Source organism: Megalobrama amblycephala, linkage group LG12, assembly GCF_018812025.1.
Source record: "Megalobrama amblycephala isolate DHTTF-2021 linkage group LG12, ASM1881202v1, whole genome shotgun sequence".
In the NCBI taxonomy this organism is placed as follows: Eukaryota; Metazoa; Chordata; class Actinopteri; order Cypriniformes; family Xenocyprididae; genus Megalobrama; species Megalobrama amblycephala.
In genome coordinates this window covers 20,954,260-20,973,108 of record NC_063055.1, presented here as the reverse complement: position 1 = coordinate 20,973,108, position 18,849 = coordinate 20,954,260, and the positions used below count along the sequence as shown (strand labels likewise).

General features: G+C 35.8%; 3 protein-coding genes across 4 annotated transcripts in view; 1 reads left to right on the top strand and 2 right to left on the bottom strand.

The window, feature by feature from the left end:
• Nucleotides 1-2,540: 2,540 nt before the first annotated feature.
• fbxo4 (F-box protein 4) lies at nt 2,541-8,462 on the bottom strand. Its single transcript, XM_048209581.1, has 7 exons — nt 7,452-8,462; nt 6,027-6,259; nt 5,575-5,798; nt 5,060-5,135; nt 4,360-4,529; nt 3,179-3,366; nt 2,541-3,093 (listed from the first exon to the last, which is right to left on the bottom strand). The coding sequence occupies exons 1-7, from the start codon at nt 7,590-7,592 to the stop codon at nt 3,010-3,012; spliced, it is 1,116 nt and encodes a 371-aa protein (XP_048065538.1). The 5' UTR covers nt 7,593-8,462; the 3' UTR covers nt 2,541-3,009.
• A 138-nt stretch (nt 8,463-8,600) lies between these two features.
• On the bottom strand, nt 8,601-15,879 carry rimoc1 (rab7a interacting mon1-ccz1 complex subunit 1). Its single transcript, XM_048209582.1, has 6 exons — nt 15,651-15,879; nt 13,961-14,070; nt 11,255-11,401; nt 10,895-11,026; nt 10,695-10,809; nt 8,601-9,496 (listed from the first exon to the last, which is right to left on the bottom strand). Exons 1-6 carry the CDS (start codon nt 15,739-15,741, stop codon nt 9,261-9,263), a joined length of 831 nt encoding a protein of 276 aa, XP_048065539.1. The 5' UTR covers nt 15,742-15,879; the 3' UTR covers nt 8,601-9,260.
• Nucleotides 15,880-16,745: 866 nt separating this feature from the next.
• The window catches only part of oxct1a (3-oxoacid CoA transferase 1a), a 56,657-nt gene continuing 54,553 nt past the window's right edge, over nt 16,746-18,849 (top strand). The window contains exons 1-3 of one of the 2 annotated variants that reach the window (XM_048209578.1): nt 16,746-17,019; nt 17,122-17,151; nt 18,272-18,380. In XM_048209578.1, the coding sequence (XP_048065535.1) occupies nt 16,795-17,019; nt 17,122-17,151; nt 18,272-18,380 (364 nt within the window). In that variant the 5' untranslated portion in view covers nt 16,746-16,794. The remainder of the gene's footprint in view (nt 17,020-17,121; nt 17,152-18,271; nt 18,381-18,849) is intronic. The other variant, XM_048209579.1, reaches the window with a different exon arrangement.

The window sequence follows — 18,849 nt, the reverse complement described above, 5'->3', positions numbered from 1 at the left end:
CATATTGACATCACTGAGCTGCTGGTTGTTAGACACATGGCACTTCTCCACCTTCCGCTTGAGGATGCCCCACAGGTACTCAATAGGGTTCAGGTCTGGAGACATACTTGGCCACTCCTTCACCTTCAGGCTCACTCCATCACCTTCACCTTCAGCATCCTCAGCAAGGCATTGTCATCTTGGCGTTGTGTTTGGGGTCATTATCATGCCGTTCAGCCCAGTTTCTGAAGGGAGGGGATCATGTTTTGCTTCAGAATGTCACAGTACATGTTGGAATCCATGTTTCCCTCAATGAAGCAGAGCTCAGCAGCAATCATGTAGCCCCAGACCATGATGCTACCACCACCATGCTTGACTGTAGGCAAGACACAGTTTTCTTGGTACTCCTCACCAGGGCGTCGCCACACATGCTGGACACCATCTGAGCCAAACAAGTTTATCTTTTAGTCTCATCAGACCACAGGACATGGTTCCAGTAATTCATGTTCTTGGACAGGTTGTCTTCAGCAAACTGTTTGCGGGCTTTCTTGTGAGCCAGCTTCAGAAGAGGCTTCCTTCTGGGATGACAGCCATGCTAACCGACCTGTTGCAGTGTGCGGCATATGTTCTGAGCACTGACAAGCTGACCTTCCATTTCTGCAACCTCTAAAGCAATGCTGGCAGCACTCATGCATCTGTTTTTTGAAGCCAGCTTCTGCACCTGACGCACAGCACAAGGTCTCAACTTTTTTGATTCAACTTCTTTGGCCTGTTCCGAGTGGAACCCGTCTTGGAAAATCTCTCTCTATGACCCTGGCCACTGTGCTGTAACTCAGTTTCCTGGTGTTACCAATCTTCTTATAGCCTAGGTCATTTTTGTGGAAAGCAACAATTCTCAAATCCTCAGAGAGTTCTTTGCCATGAGGTGAACATCCAGTGGTCAGAATGAGAGAATTGTACTCAAAGCACAGACAAAAACATGAACATGATGAATAGAGGGTATGCATCGACGTCACTTTCCCGCCGGAACGCGCTCCCTCAGCTGGACTGAGTGCCAAAAGAACCTGCTGCATGACTGGATTTAATAGGGGAAACTGCGAAAACGCGAGTAAAACAAATTATTACACTAAAGGTTGGGCTCGAAAGTGTTTCTTACAACTTGTCAAATAAACCGAATCCATGGATATTGACATGCAGCCTGGATCGTGTTTCCTGACATTTATATGTGCCTGATTTCGATGCCGAGGAAACACATAAAGCAAATCTGCCTGTGAATATTTATATAACTACAATATAGGTAGGTTTAAATCCGCGTAATCACTTATATCAATGTTATGTCGTCATATTGTCTAGCCCTAAAACATAGTTTTGTAGTATAGTTTTTGTCAGTGTTTATTTAAAAACACCAATTATACAGAATATAAGATGGAAAATATTTAATTGATTTGTCAACATAATATATAAAAATACAATATATACGGTATGATTTTACCTCAAAATCCAACATTTTGACACAAAATGATAACTGCAAATATATGTTTTTTTGCTGGAGTCCAGCTGTTTCTGTGAATTGCAGTAATCCATTTGCTTCTTTTTTCTGTAGCTCTCAGCAGTCTTTAGATATATACCTCAGATTTTGTGCCAAAGCTATTTGTACAGTCAATCACAAAGCTCTTTCCCGTTTTGGATGTGCTTTGTGTGTTTTTCGCGGCATTCACGCTGAAAACCAATGCTGCCGCTCAGTCTTTGTGCCACTCAGTGGGCGTGACCGCAGTCGTAACGGTCGGCGATGACGTCACGTGCATACCCTCTATCCGCTTGTTAAGTCATGACGTTAGGAACGCCGTTTCCGGGTCCAAGCCTCGACTCGTTTCACTTGAGAATGCCATCGATGGCCGTTTATGAGTGCTATTTATTCATAATAAACATCAAACATTTTAAAAAGTTAAACATTTTAAATACTTACAGTCTACAGTCGACATTAATATTTTAACGATTTATAAAAGATGAATCATTGTCTGGCCATCTGGGATTTTGGTATGGAGATAAAGGTTATAATTATATATTTTTTGTACTATTACACCACATCGTGTGTGTATATTAGCACCATTTGTTGTTTTCTTGTGGTATGAGATAGAGCGTTTGGACCCGGAAGCGCTGCCGCGTGACGTCAGACTTAACAACGGAATAGGACATGTGGCTTTGCAGGGTTAAACAACATAGAACTGTTATCACTTAGGGTGTACTCACTTTTGTTGCCAGCTATTTTTACAATAAGTTATTTTCAGAGGACAGTAAATCTGTACTGCTATACAAGCAGCACATTGATTACTCTAAAGTATATTCAAGTTTCATTTCTATAGTATTGTCCTTTGAGAAGATATACTAAAATGGTTGCTGAAATGTGAGGGGTGTACTCACTTTTGTGAGATACTATAACTGATTCTTTTAAAAACACTGATTCGTTCAAGGTTGTTTGGACATGGTTGGTTCTGCTTTGGCTGTGTTTGCAAAGCAAAAACAGAGGAAGTACCAGGCAAAATTATGCATAACATGTAAGCTTAATATTAACTACTTCTTTATTGAACTGCACGCTTCATAAAATCTATATCACAATTATAACCTTCCTGTTGTTCTGTTTCTGATTAATAGCAGCCTACAGTCCAATCACAGATGTGTTGATTGTTAGTACAAAGTGTAATATTGCTACATAAATACAATTTCTGTTTAAAAAACAAATATGAAAAGTGTTGTTTCAGTTTAAAAAAGAAATTCTAACAAGTCAATTAAAAGACAACATTAAGACAAAAACAATAAAAGGTCAATTGTTAAAAAGTGCAATGTATAACGTGCAATGAATAAAAACGTCAGATCAGTTCACTGAATTATTTACTGTAGATAAATTCCACGGTATGACTGTGATCACCACCAAACGTACGACTTGTATTTTGTATCTTTTGGATAATAAGATGTTTGAAAGGCCTCTATTATAATATAGTACATCCAGCAGCATCGTGTCAATATTGGTAGTTACAGCTTGACTCCAGAGTGCCTCAGCAGCCAATCAATGCCATCCAGCAGTCCTGTCAGTGTTTCTGCAGTTGTGTCCTGAACCTATAGTATCACAAAACATATACTGAAGCCTTATAGAACACAATATTAATTTTTAATGCATGCCAGATGCTGTTTGATGTCTTACCATCCAGGGGTTGGGCAGTGAACTGAGCTGAAGCTGATGGGCAACGGTCACACAAGGTATCCTGTGTCTGTCTGCTGTCTCCCTGGTCACACAGGAGAGCACCAGGATAGGGTGGGACACAGTACCCACCACAGGGTCTAACATAACCCTGATCTGGGCACTTTCCTCCTCCCACCCTCTGTCCACTCCTCCAATATATGAATGAGAGAAATACAGTATAAACTGCAAAATCACTATATATGCTTACAATGTTTCAGCAAGCTAAACTATAAAGAAATTCATATTTACATTAGTCAACAACTAATTTCATGCATTTAAAGGGTTAGTTCACCCAAAAATGAAATTTCTATCATTACTCACCCTCAAGTCGTTCCACACCCGTAAGATCTTCGTTCATCTTTGGAACACAAATAAAGATATTTTTGATGAAATCTGAGAGCTCTCTGACCTCCCTATAGACAGCAAGGTCATAACCAATTTCAAGGTCCAGAAAGGTAGTAAAGACATCGTTAAAATAGTCTATGTGACTATAGTGGTTCAACCTTAATGTTATGAAGCTACAATGAATAGTTTTTGAGTGCAAAAAACAAACAAACAAACACTGTATTCAACAATTTCTTCTCTTCCATCTCAGTATGCTGTTGACGTAGTAAACACAGTGCAGCGCTTCTGGGTTCTACGTCAGAACGCCAGCTCAGTATTGGCTGACGCTGTTCATGTGAGCAGCACGCATGCGTGTGTGTGATGCTGACGCAGGAGCTGGCCAATAATAAGCCGTAGAACCCGGAAGCGCTGCACTGTGTTTACTGCGTCAACAACGTAGGATAATGACAGGAAAGCGAAGAATTGTTGAATAAAATCGTTATTTCTGTTTTGTTTTTGTTCACAAAAAGTATTCTCGTCGCTTCATAACATTAAGGTTGAACCACTGTAGTCACATGGACTACTTTAATGATGTCTTTACTACCTTTCTGGGCCTTGAAATTGGTTATGACCTTGCTGTCTATAGGGAGGTCAGAGAGCTCTTGGATTTCATCAAAAATATCTTAATTTGTGTTCCAAAGATGAACGAAGATCTTACGGGTGTGGAACGACTTGAGGGTGAGTAATTAATTAAAGAAATTTCATCATTAATAACTAACTCTTTAAGCTTTTAAATTAATAGCGTGCTTGAATCATACCTCTTTCTGTCTCAGCATTTGCCACAAAGATGAATCCATTCATGGCTTGGCAAACTTGATTAAACATTGGGTTAAGGCTTAAGGGCATGTTGGACTCACTATCCTCCTGATAGACAAAGAGCTTACTGCGCAGACTGAGGTGCTCCAGGCGAGCTCTTTCTCGCTCCGTCCTAAATCCACAGATACAGAATCTCATTCATACAAACTGGATTAAGTGACACATTTAAAATTTCATGCACGTGCTGCAAATAAAAACATGAGCAACATAAAACTACCATTAAAACTTTTTTTTTTGAAAGAAATTAATACTTTTATACAGCAAGGATGCATTAAATTGATCAAATGTGACAGATAATGTTAAGATTTGTATTTTAAATAAATGCTGTTCTTTAGAACTTTCTATTCATTAAAGAATATTCATGCAAAAAAATTAAAAATATTATTCTAAAATATATTAAAATAGAAGACTGTTTTAAATTTAATTTAATTTAATTTTAAATTTAAATTTATTTTAAATTGCAATAATATTTCTGTTTCTACTATATTTTTGATCAAATAAATGCAGCCTTGGTGAGCATAAGAGATTTCATTCAAAACTAAAAAGAAAAATCTTTTAAAGAAATCTTACCAACCCCTAATTTTGAACAGTAGTGTACATTTCTAACACTTTTAAATGAGAATAAACTATCCTCTTCCTTACCTGTTAGTCGAATATAAAGTTGCAATATTGAATCTGTGCTGATCTTTGTACTTAAAACTGATTCCAGATCCAATGCCTGAAAAAAATAAAAAATCAGGTCATCAAGGTGAAGGTCAAGGGCAGAAAAAGCAACCACAGCATGCAACATCCATTTATTCAGTTAAAGGGATAGTTCACCTAAAAATGATAATTCTGTCATCATTTACTCACCCTAAAGTTGTTCCAAAACTGTATAAATATTTTGTTCTGCTGAACACAAAGGAAGATATTTTGAAGCATGTTTGTGACCAAGCAGATCTGGGACACCATTGACTTCCATAGTAGAAAAAAATAATACTATGGAAGTGAACGGTGCCATTATTAACATTCTTCAAAATAACTTCCTTTGTGTTCAACAGAACAAAGAAATGTATACAGGTTTGGAACAATGTGAGGGTAAGTAAATGATGACAGAATTTTCATTTTTGAAAATGTACATAACCAACTTGAATAAACTATAAGTAATGGCAGAGCACCATCAATCTGACGTTGAGGTATTCCTGCTATAGGCAGTATATGAGGGGAGTTCATGATCGTAGTCATGAGGGAAATCTCCAACTGCTCAAGACCCGGGCCGAACATGGCGAACTGTGGCTCTGCAACAGGTACAAGGGACTGGAAGAAGGAAGTCACAGACTCAAACGGTGCCCTGGGTTGGTGTCGCCACTGGTTTCGACAGGCCGGGCAGATGCGGAGATACCTGTGGGTGCCGAGAGAATACACTGTATTAGGAAACATTAGTGTTTTTTGAGCACAGGCTAACAAGTTTCATAGATACAAGACATAAACAACTTTTATTAATATTTTTATTTTCCTATAAATATATTTTCAATATTCTATAATCTCTCAACACAACATAAACAAGCTGCTCCCAAAGCTAATTATTTCTGATATCAAAGTGCCATCTGCCTCAATGTTAAGCACTTACTCTGCCATATAATCAAACTGCATCTGAGAGTCATCCAGCACAGCTGAGCCAGTGAGCTTCACATCAGGCACTGATAAATGGTCAACTGACTGCCAGAGCGGCATATCACGCAACAGGAAGTACTTCCACAGGACAGGGTCTCGAACCATTGACCGCCAGTATGTACTGGTGCCTCCCAGTCTGCAGAGGTCTTGCGGAGACAGAAAGGTCATAATGAGAAACTGCATGTCAACCTGTGTATTTAAAAAAGGAAGACAGAAAATGTGTTTAGACCAGTCAGAAGTTTTGAGCTGGTAAGATTTTTGAATATTTTTGAAAAAGCTTCACCAAAGATGCATTTATTTGATTAAAAATACAGTAAAAACAATAATATTGTGAAATATTATTACAATTTAAAATAATTGATTTCTATTTGAATACATTTTAAAATGTAATTTATTCTTGTAATTGCAAAACTGAATTTTCAGCATCATTACTTCAGTCTTCAGTGTCACATGATCCTTAAGAAATCATTCTAATATGCTGATTTGGTGCTCAAGAAACATTTCTTATTATAATCATGTTGAAAACAGTTGTGTTCCTTAATATTTTTGTGGAAACTGTGATATTTTGTTTATTTATTTTTTTTTAGGATTTTTGATGAGTAGGAAGTTCAGCATTAATTTGAAATACAAATCTTTTGTAACATTACAAATGTCTTTACCGTCACTTTTAATAGATTTTGTTTTTACAAAATCTCACTGACCCCAATCTTCTGAAGGGTAGTTTAAATAACACTAACAATAAAAATAATGTTGATTATTTAGAGACAATCTGGTCTTAGCACCTATATAGCTGCAGTTAAGTCTATTCTACATACAGTCTAGTATACAGTGGCAGCGCATACTACCATAGTGCTCTTACTATTACCGCAGTATATAGTATGTATGTTGTACACAGTATGCAAATTCTCTGTATGCATAGACACTATGCTTTAGAAAATGAGCCATAAACAAGAAAGTTTACTGTTTGCAATACTGAATCCCACAATTCAATGCACTTGACTTGACCATCCATGTCAAGTGTGATAAATTAACAAGATGTAGTATCAACTGTGATCTCTATCTAGAAGCATTATTTGACCAGACTTTTTTTTTTTTTTTTTGAAAATACTGAGGTAAACTTAATTCCAAAATAATTCCAAATTGCTAACAGGGCCCCATTTGCTGAATTAAACAAGCAAGCTGATGAGGTCATGTGGTAATGTACATTGATAATATGACACCTGTTTCAGTAAGCAGTATACAGTAAGCAGCATACAGTGTATACTGACAGTAATCAGTACGTAATAAGCCAGTATTCTATTCAGCACATAGCCATAGTACGTACTTTTAATAAAGCGTCAGGTAAATAAATAATTATGAAATGCAAAGAATCATGTCTTACCGACAGATTATCCAGAGAGGGGCCTGTGACGTCATCACTTGTCTCCTGAACATCATTTTGCTCATTTCTTTGTCGTCTTGTATCAAAAAACCTATCTCTAATACTCCTGAGACTTTGCACGACTATAGATCGGCTCAACATACTGACTTATTTGTCAACAGTTTCTTAGAAAGATTTGTACATGTAACCTTTTTAATAGAGTAATTTGCTTTATTTTATTACATGATATTTCAATTTCAGTAGTGCAATCTGAAGTATTCCTCTGGCTTTTCCCGGAACTGTCAAAGTTACACGTCTCTCGTGTTTTCATAGGCGTGTATGCAACGTCACGTACAACAGTGCATTGTGGGAATTGTAGTTTTAAAAACCAACACAAACCGAGGACTAGGACAGACATGAAAGACAACTTATTAATAATTCAAACATAAAAATGGAAATAAATCATTTTTTAAATGAAAGCATGTTTTGTCTACATTTTTTCTTTTTCAATTTAAAAATGATTAATTTTAACACATTTTAAAAGATATATTTTTAAAAGTTTCAAATGTCTATTAATTCGTCAATATAAAAGTAATTTATTTCAAATTTAATGTTTGAATTATTAAATTGATAACTTATCCCTTCATTTTATTTTTAAGTTTCACTGCTAGTCCTCCATAAGGACATACTCCAATGCAGTTAAGGTACTTAAATATTGTTCATCTCGTGCCCCAGTTACCCAAAGACTGCAATTAACCAGTAAATAGCACTAGCATTATGTAATGTTGCTAATCACCCCACAACTGATAGGAATATAAGCTTGAGATCACATTTTAAGCACATGGGTTTTTGTTTGTTTGTTTGTTTGTTTGTTTTAAATAAATCTCATCTTCTGAATATTACACCAGTACCGAAAAATGTTTGCAGTTCTCAGAACTGGCAAGCTGGACTGTTAATTAAATCATAATGCTTTAAGAATGTTAGTTGCTACTATGTGAACATTACAAGATTAGCGATAAGGCTTATAAAATACATACACAAACTTGAGATTTGGCTGAAAACCTTTCGATAATCACTGGGGACATAAAGCAACCTTTACACTCCAAATAACTTTTCTGGTGTAACAACATCCAATGCATGTGAAACCAAAATATCACTCACACACTAACATTTCAACATTTCTTAACCCAAAATTTATTTCAATGAAGACATAAAAAACAAAAAATGAACTTCCTTTTAAAAAGAATAATGACCAAAAAGTTTAGCTTTTTAAAAGTATACTATCAAAATATCCAAATTCCCATCTCTGAACATTACATCTGGTCAACGAAAGCAATAAAGATGCAACTTTTAATAAGTGAGCAGAAGAGGTGTCATATACAAAGATGTTATTAAAAAGAAAAGGTCCATACTTAAAAATGGTCACGAATACTTAAATATGCAACATATATCTGCATTTCCCCCTCCTTTGTACCATTTCTTTTAACATATATAAATGACATATATAAATGTAATTAACTAAAAATAAATAAATAAAAATTAAAATAAATAAAAAGTTGTGTGATGTTTCTCAGCTGGAATAATTGTTTTCTTAAACAAATAGTTATTTGTTTATATTTTACATTAGAAGTATTATTCCACATTCTCAGCGAAAACACACATCCAGAAAGCAAATCTGGACCGGAAGATAAGTGCCTTTTTTGTTTTCAGTATTTTTCTGTTTTAATCTTTTTTGTTTGTGTTTACTTTTCTTTCTTTTTTTCTTTTTTTTTGCTAGCTTCAGAACAATGACATTTTGTGAACCTCCTCTCCTAAAAGCTCTCTCCAGGTTTACTGTAAAATACTAAGAATCTCCTTGGCATTCTCTGTGTTCCAGCCTTGACCCTGAAGTGGCCCTTCGCATGCCAGCACGTACTTATGGAGGATTTGTGTGCCAATATCTCGGAAATGAAGCCTGTCCTCTTTGCGCTCTGTGGTGTCCATGCTGCAGTCCTCATATTTCACTGCCCAGAAACACATCTCACCAATGTACATCATTGTAAGCAAGTGAGTATCAGAAAAGATACCTAACGGGGGGGGAAAGTGTAAAAAATTTAATTAGTCAAAAATATAAAAAATTTGTACAAATTATATTCTCTAAAAATGACACGACAAAATTATAAGATGAACTAATGAACAAATCTCATTACATCTTGCCCATTAAAGGGTTAGTTCACCCAAAAATGAAATTGTCATTAATTACTCACGCTCATGTTGTTCCAAACCCGCAAGAGCTTTCTGACCTCCGATAGATTGCAACGTCATTGCACCTTTCAAGGCCCACAAAAGTAGTAAAGACATTGTTAAAATAGTTCACGTGACTGCAATGTTTTGAAGCAACGAGAATACTTTGTGCACAAAATCAAAACAAAAATAACGACTTTATTCAACAATTTCTTCTCTTGTCCGCCTGCACTGTCTATACAACATAAAAAGCGTAGCAGACTGACAGGGTAGAGAAGAAATTGTTGAATAAAGTTGTTATTTTTGTTTTGTTTTTGTGCACAAAAAGTATTCTTGTCGCTTCATAACATTAAGGTCGAACCACTGTAGTCAAGTTGACTATTTTCACAATGTCTTTACTACTTTTCTGGACATTGAATGTGCTAATTATGTTGCTTTCTATGGAGGATAAAAAAACCTCTCAGATTTCATCAAAAAATATATTAATTTGTGTTCCGAAGATGAACGAGGGTCTTACAGGTTTGGAATGACACAGGGGTGAGTAATTAATGACAAATTTAATTTATGGGTGAACTAACCCTTTAACTTCTGTGACTATGACTTCACAAAACTGTAAGAGTTAATTTATTCTTATATAGCAAATGTTAATCAATATGAACTTAAATGTGTGAACTTGGATACAAACCACTGCATTGTAAAAACCACTGAAATATTGGTTGCTAATTGCTATATATTAATCCAAGCACTAAAGGTAAAGTTTACAAGCTACACATCTTTATGATGGAAAATAAATCTCTCTGTTAATAAACATATTTGAAGATACTGATAACCCAGCAGTTGTTATAAATCATCATGTGCTTTGAAAATCTGCCCCTGTAGAGACACAATGCTTGATGTGTCACACACAGAGACACATTCAGTGCATACACAATAACTGACATGTCTGGAGTTTTCAGTTCCCAAATTCCAAACAATACTCGACAAGAAATCAACCATTCGACTTTCAGTTTTAGTACAGAAAGTACATTTGCAAAGATGTACCTTCTGCCAGAAAATTGGCGGTTGCAGAGTCATGAAAAACCACACCATCGTTCAGCTTGACTGAGTTCCTCACTTGCAACATTCTCATAAGGTAACGCACACCTTCTTGAAGACACTGTGAAGACACGGAGCATTGCAACACTTACTCAATTCATGGCCACTAAAACTGGCACTGTGGAGTGAGAGGTTGGGGAAAGAACCTTAAGGAATGTGGCTTTGTTCTTCTTGATCCATTGCTTGCGCTGGTGTAGTGTGTGGCAGTACATATATAATAATGCCCCACGCCTCCAGTAAAGGCACTCCAGCAGCTCCAGTCCAAGCACAGACTGCACCTGAGACAAACCAGAGCATCACACTACAGTTACTCACAGAAGAGTTTGCTCTTCTTCGGTCTATGCCAATTAAGCTCTAAAAATAGAAGCCCGTGGGTGTTCGATTACTGTGCGAGTTTAAAGTAAAGTCAAAATGCATAAAAAATTTGCTTATTCAGAAAAGCATAAGCAAATAATGAAATCAGTTGTTCCAAGAAAAGATCTTTTACAGATGCAGAAATACAACACCTCTTGAGCAGGTACCAGTCGCCCTGCTAACACCTCTGGCTCTGTCAAGTCCTGTAGTAACTGCTGGATTTTGAAAGGAGAAGTGTCCTCAGGAAACTCCTGATCTACAAGCTTGTTTTCCTCATAGAATGTAATGTCCAAGACAACCTGTAGAAATGTGGGTAAAACAACGGGCCATGTGAGCCATTACATCTAAATCAGGGTATATCTGCAGAGTTTTAAAATGGAAGGCCTTGTTTAAGACCTACACAAATAAAATTAATACTGTATGCCCATGCAGAACAAACCCACAGAATTTCAAAATAAATTATGCATCGCATATTTTTTCTGGGGCATACATTCAACCGCAAAGCATGGTAACTGCACACTTAAAATACTTAAAGGGTTAGTTCATCCAAAAATGAAAATGATCTCATGATCTACTCACCTTCAAGCCATCCTAGGTGTATATGACTTCTTTCAGACAAACACAATCTGAGTTATATTAAAAAATATCCAGGCTCTTCTAAGCTTTATAATGGGAGTGAATGGCGCTCAATTTTGAAGCGCAAAAAATGCATCCATCCATTATAAAAATAATCCATATGGCTCCAGGAGGTTAATAAAGGCCTTCTGAAGCAAAGCAATGGGTTTTTGTAAGAAATATATCTGTATTTAAACTTTATAAACTATAATAACCGTCTTCCAGTTCCAGTTCCGTCTTAGTTCCGGCGGAAGAGTGACCTCTGACCCGACGCATGACGTACGATGAAGTAGTAACGTAAGCTTAGCTGAGAGTAGATGGCTCTCAAGGTTCAACAAATAGGGCTGGGCAACAAAATCAAACTCCTCTTCTCTTATATCAAAATCCTCTGACATTTCTCTTCAAAAATCCTAATTTTAGATTTCTAATTCGTGACTGGTGTTTTGTTTTGCTTCCACATTCGTCAATACGTCATGTGTCGGGTCAGAGGTCACTCTTCCGCTGGAACAAGACTCGCGTACGGCCGTTACTGGAAGCCAGTTATTATGATTTATAAAGTTTTAAATATGGATATTTTTCTTACAAAGACCCACTGCTTCACTTCAGAAGGCCTTTATTAACCCCCTTTGGAGACGTATGGATTATTTTTATGATTGATGGATGGATGCACTTTTTTGGGCTTCAAAATCTCGAGGGCCATTCACTCCCATTATAAAGCTTGGAAGAGCCAGGATATTTTTTAATATAACTTCGATTGTGTTCGTCTGAAAGAATATAGTCTTATTATACACCTAGGATGGCTTGAGGGTGAGTAAATCATGAGATAATTTTAATTTTTGGGTGAAATGTCCCTTTAAGACATTTTTAATTCAATACATATGTATTGAATTTAGTTTATGCACTAATATATGATTTCATATAAATTAAATGTTGATCAATATTGAACTTTTCCTGATATAACATTTTATTACATAACCACTGAAGGATACAATACACAGGATACAAACAGACAGATCTACAAATTGTATACATATGACAGACACCTATATTGTACATGGCCATAACATCCATTACTGCAGGTAGATAGAGGTATACAAGACACCTGAGAGAGACAAACAAACAGATCTACATGTAGATCTGTACATAACAAACATCTACACATAACTGTATTGTACATTATTTAGCACCTTAAGCCCAAGTCACTGAACATCTATTTTATCCATACATTTAATTGTATTTAGTGTTACATGTTATACCAGATTCGTCTGTCAAGGAACTTTAGACAATATGTTTAAAGAAAGACAATAAACAGATTGTTGTACAGATACTAGTAAACTCTCTATATTTAATGTAACATAATGCTCCTTCCTGTAACTGGATGAAATTAAATGCCAGATGCAGATTATTGCATAACCGAAATTCAAATAAAATCCAGAAAAATTGTAATTTTTCATTATAAACAAGCCCCAAAACAATGGGACTCTAATTTTGAAATGTCTATGCTTTACTACTTCCAGCTGCTCATTCAAAGAGATGAGAAAATATGCACTCTTACAATAATCTAAAACATATTACAATATAAACACCATAAGGTAAACGCTGTCATAATTCAACAGTAATGTGCGATCACTTTGCATAAATGGGCGGCATTCGATGCTTGTGAACTGCTTTGAAATGGCGAGCTTGTAGAATGTGCAACAGTGCCACTTTTGATATGTATTTAATTCAATAAAGTCTTTTACGGTTTAATAAACACATTAAGACCTGAAATGTTATTTAAGACTTTTAATCAAACTGATTTAAGGACCTGCAAAGACCCTGTAAAATCTGGAAAGAAAGTAATAATGTTAAGTTTTAACTTATTACACTTTTTTAAATATAAATTAACATGAAGGTTAATGTGATTCAGAATAAACTGTTAAATATGCTCAAATAATAACGAACTACTTTGTTACCTCTTAGCCTACAGAAAGCTATTAGTAATAATAAAAGCAAATTGATTAGCAACAACTGTAAATTTCTGATTGGGGCAGACTGACAATATACAGGTTACAGTTTAAATGTACCATACAATATAGCAAAGAAATATTTATATTCAATGACATTCAAATTACATTCAAACACTTATTAAAACAATATGTTCTTGTTATTAACCGTATTATTCATACATTCAACATGTTAATATACGAGTAGGCTATGCTTAAGGAAATGCTGCAGGGTGAGATGTGTGTTATGTGAAGTACCTGTGTATAATCCTGCAGCAGTTTAGGGAGGCTGCTGCTCTCTCCTCCATGTCTATAATAGGTTTTCAACTTGTCTAGTATGGAAGATGCATTCTGTAAGTAGTCATCATCTAGGAAGAAAAAAAATAATGTGTTAATATTTAATAAATAATAGAGGACATACAACATGATCAGAGTATACAGTTGGTGGTATAAGAAAAAGTTATATTGCCATGGCAAATCTTTGGTCCTAAATGACTGTGGAATCAGGCTTCAAAACAGCGCCCATAAAAAGAAAACATTATACTTATTTAGACATTTTAATGAATGCAAATCTGTACTCAGACACCTGAAGAACAGCTTTTGGTACAAAACAACAAATCGCAACATTTAATGTCAAAATGACAAAGAGGAAACTAGCTCTGTAAAAACAACTCTGCACTCTGACTGAAGAGAGCTTGTTTTAAAACTCGACTTGTATTATTCTGACTACACCCTAACCTGCTGAAAATCATATTACTTAAATCGAATCATTTAAAGTCATTCTTTTTTATGTAATAGTGCAGTATTTATCATAAATGATTTAAATATTATGATTTGATATTGTGAATCAAGTCCCACCCTACATTTTTTCACTTACATATACGTGATGGGAAGAAAAGTTGGCATGAAATGAAAGCAGCGATTGTGATGTATATACAAGTGAAAAGGATTCTCAGAAAAGATAAAAAAAAGTAGGGCGGTACTTGATTGGATGGTTGTGATTAGCCATTGCAATGATCTCATGCGAGTGACAGGTTGTCCCGCCCTCACACCAGTAAACACATCATCAAAGATGTCCTTTCAAGTCCCCTCTACTGGGAAGTTATTTTGATTAAAGATTAGATTACCAGGGCACATGAATTTATATTAAAAAAAACTGTGATGTGCAGGAATATAATGAATATAATATATTACATAAAATGACATTTTAAAATGTTGATTTCATGTTGACTTTAAAGACAAGAATGCATTACTGTGTGTGCGTTTGTGTAAACTATGTATGACTGACAGGATCTAAAACGTCAAAGTGCCTTTACAGGAATAGTGCAACAATCTGCAACAGATTCAGGTTTTCAGATATTTTAGACTATTGTGTGACTATTTTTACATTAACATGACCTTTGGTCTGCCTGAAGTAGGCAGAGTACTGCTAAAAACAGATTGATAGTCCGTTAAATTCTTATTTGTCTTTCACAATTTTTAATATGAAGTCGTTGGAAAGGTATTCTAGTTATGGGTACACCTTTAATATAACATTGCTAAATAACTATAGCTACGTATACAATGTTTAATACAATTTATGCATCGTGCTCTGTAACAGTGCACGACCACATGCGAATTCATTTCATGCAAACTGCAACTAACTAGCTAGTCAAACCTTTGAAAAATTACAGCACACGACAAACGTGCTTTGTCTTTTAAATTAGCGCAGAGTTTAGAGCACGACTACTTCGATGTTTTTGTAAACTGGTTAGTCAAACATTTCCCGTATAAACAGTATAATAGAAGGACAGGGGAATATTTGTTATGGTTCGCAGGAATGCTAACGCAGAGCGGCTAAGCTAACTAGCTAACGATGACAACACCGGGCTGATTCGACCAATTAACCTCACTTTCTTTAATAACGAGAGTCTGGTGTTACGCAATTGACGCCACGATTCCCGGTTACCTGGTTTCTCGGTCCGAAGAGTGGCACACTTGTTATCTAACTCAAAAATCCTCCTTTCCAGCTCGACGCTTCGTCTGTAGTCGTCGGCCATGACTGCAAACGACAGTCACGTGACGAGCGCGCGATTGCTCACGTGCGGAGGATTACTGGGTTTTTTTTTGTTCTTTCACTTCATTCATAAATGGCACCCCTAGCTCTTACATATAAACAGAAGCTTACTTTGTACACACTTATCCAAATTACCCGACAATAATCGGTGTTTGATAACAGTGAATTGAAATTATTGCTTGCAGTAGTGATGATGGAAAGTCCGACTCATTTCCGCGAATCGGTTCTTTCGAACAGTTCATTTCAAAGAACCAGTTCAAAAAAGATTCATACATTTCTTTGGGTTATGACGTAATTATGCACCACGTGGTTTTATTCATGACGTGGCTTCTTGTGCATTTCAAGATTCTCCATTAGCGTCTATTTATTTTATTTTCACCGTTACTTTTTATGCTACTTTTATCATTTTACTTATGTATATATTTTGTATTATTTTATTTTTATTGTATTTTTGAATTAAGTCCTCTTTCGCCCTGCCTGTTGTTATTGTTATTATTTTCTTTGTTCTCCCTATTATTGTTATTCTGTTATATTGGATAATAAATATATATATATATATATATATATATATACTCTTTGAAATAAAAGCATGAGTAGTGTATAAACATTTAGAACCTAAACAAATGTTTCATTTACATTAGCAATACGACAATTAATTTACATTGCTTGACTGAAAATAAGTTTTTGCACGTTTAAATGCTATTTAATGACCGTGTGTAAATATAACTGTAAACATATATATTATATCAGCGAGTTTTATGTGTAACATTTTTGCTGTACGGCTAATAAAGCAAATACTTTTTTGTTCTGTTCGATGACTCGCTTTATCCATATTACTGAAAGTCGGACATGTATTAAAAAAAAACAATTCTCGGCGATTCAAATGCGTTGTTGAATCTGGCACCACTTCGAAAGATTCAGTACGATTCGTAAATGAATCATCCAGCCATGTATGGTGAACGAACAACAGGCACGTTAAAAAGATTCGACTCATTAGAATGAATCGGAAATCGCTAGATGGTAGTGAGGGAGTTAAATGCAAATAAGCAAATCGAGCCCCCGACACTCCTTCGCTTACCTCATCCCCGCCTTTCCGAGATCAACGAGGGCATACTGTCACCATCATTCACTATACACAAAATTAGGCCTGCAATTTTCAGACATGGCGACTCTTAAAGCGCTATCTAGAGCGGAGAATGTGATCATCAGGAACGTGACAGCGACGATCAAGACAAACCTATTGCGATTCTCCGTTGGCAAGGTCAGTGTTTAGATACAAAAGACGGTGCATCCGAAATTTTGCATGATGTTGAACGTGTCGGTGCTTCTATTTTTGTTTTTTGAACCCTACTTCCCATTGCAGGGTGAAGATGGGACGTTCAGACAGTACAAGGAAACTAAAAATAATTATACATGATGTGTTTGAATGATGTGTTGCAAAGCTTACATACTCTTGTCAAAATCATTGCATATAGCTTAACGTTACTTGTAAAAGTAGTTATTTTGTGCTGCATTGTGTGTGTGTTTTATTCAGCAAGCCATACAGTTTGCATACACATGATCTTGAGTCACAACCAATCATTCCTGTTTCGTTTCATATGTTTGTTTTATTGTTGGGTTGAAAACACAAGGTCATTAACCAATTCTGACTTGAGGCATAATCTACCACATTTTTTTTATCAAAAACGTTAATGGAAATGCTATTAGTTATTTGTTTATTTGTTTGTTTGTCAATATCAACTACCTTGACAACGCTGCCAACACTATTGATTGGTTAACAGTAACTCTCCTGCACACCTCCCCTTTTGTCCCACCCCACCATTTGTCTCACATAACATGTGAACTAGACTGCTATTATAACTTGTTCTCAGAACAAGGAGAGGAATTCTCCTGACCACTAAGATATCCTTGGTTTAGAAGTCATATATTTATGACACAGTCCCATGCTAGTGTCATGTGGCTGTGAGGTTCATGGAGTTGCTCTGTATACAGACAGAGCAGAAACCTTTGAATCACTGTTTCAAGGAATAACACTGGTAATGGTCACAGTGGTTTCTCCTGTAACTCAGCATTTTTGTCGTTTATCATTTGGTAATACTACTCAAGGCTGCTATACCAAACAGAAACATATTATTTATTGAGGCAGAGTCATAAGTGGTCAGCTGTTTCCTCTCCTAGTCCTTTGGTGGAGCATTTGTGAGGTCAAACACACACTGTTTTATAAACAAATAAAGATATAAATGAAAAGGATTGCTTGGCTGGACTCCCGGGGTTTTTTATCACGTGAATGTCAGCATGGGAAAATCATACTGCTGTAGTTGACAGTGGAAACAGATCTGATTTGACATTTATTTTAATTCACTTTTCTACGCATAATTTAGGAATCCATCGTAAATGGTTAACATTCCAGTGTGGAAATTTGCTTCATTCATGCTTTAAAGTGCTTGCTGGAGTGTTTGTTTCTGTATGCCCAGCCTGTTTCATTCATTCTACTCAATGTCTGTGCTTGGCAGACGTGTGGCTGTTACTTTTCCACATCAAGTCAACGGTCCGGACGATTTTATTCTGACCCTCTAGACGCCGTCAAAGATATTCCTAATGGAGCGACTATTCTTGTGGGAGGTAATGTAAGGTTTATGATTTATCATAAACTCAACCTTAATCAGTAACTGTCTGCTTAGTTGTTACTTAGACTACCGTTCAAAAGTTTGGGGTCAGAATATTTTTTAAAAATTTTTTTAAAAGAAGTGTCTTATGCTCACCAAAGTGGTTTTTATTTGATCTAAAACACAGTAAAAACAGTAATATTTTGAAATATTATTACAATTTAAAATAACTGTTTTTATGTTAATATGTTTTAAAAATACAATTTATTTCTGTGATGGCAAAGATACATTTTCATCAACCATTACTCCAGTTTTTAGTGTTGCGTGATCTTTCATAAATTACTCTAATATGCTAATTTGGTGCTCAAGAAACATTTTTTATTATTATCAATGTTGAAAACAGTTTTGCTGCTTAATATTTTTGCGGAGACCCTGATACATTTTCTTCAGGATTCAGGAAAATTCAAAAGAACAACATTTATTTT

Coding starts and splice junctions, on each gene's coding strand:
- fbxo4 (XM_048209581.1), bottom strand. CDS start 7,592: ATGTTGAGCCGATCTATAGTCGTGCAAAGTCTCAGGAGTATTAGAGAT. Junction 5,799..6,026: donor CAGTTTGATTATATGGCAGA/GTAAGTGCTTAA, acceptor CGGCACCCACAG/GTATCTCCGCATCTGCCCGG. Junction 5,136..5,574: donor ACCTCAACGTCAGATTGATG/GTGCTCTGCCAT, acceptor TATTTTTTTCAG/GCATTGGATCTGGAATCAGT.
- rimoc1 (XM_048209582.1), bottom strand. CDS start 15,741: ATGGCCGACGACTACAGACGAAGCGTCGAGCTGGAAAGGAGGATTTTT. Junction 11,402..13,960: donor TGCTGCAGGATTATACACAG/GTACTTCACATA, acceptor ACATTTCTACAG/GTTGTCTTGGACATTACATT. Junction 10,810..10,894: donor ACAAAGCCACATTCCTTAAG/GTTCTTTCCCCA, acceptor GTGTCTTCACAG/TGTCTTCAAGAAGGTGTGCG.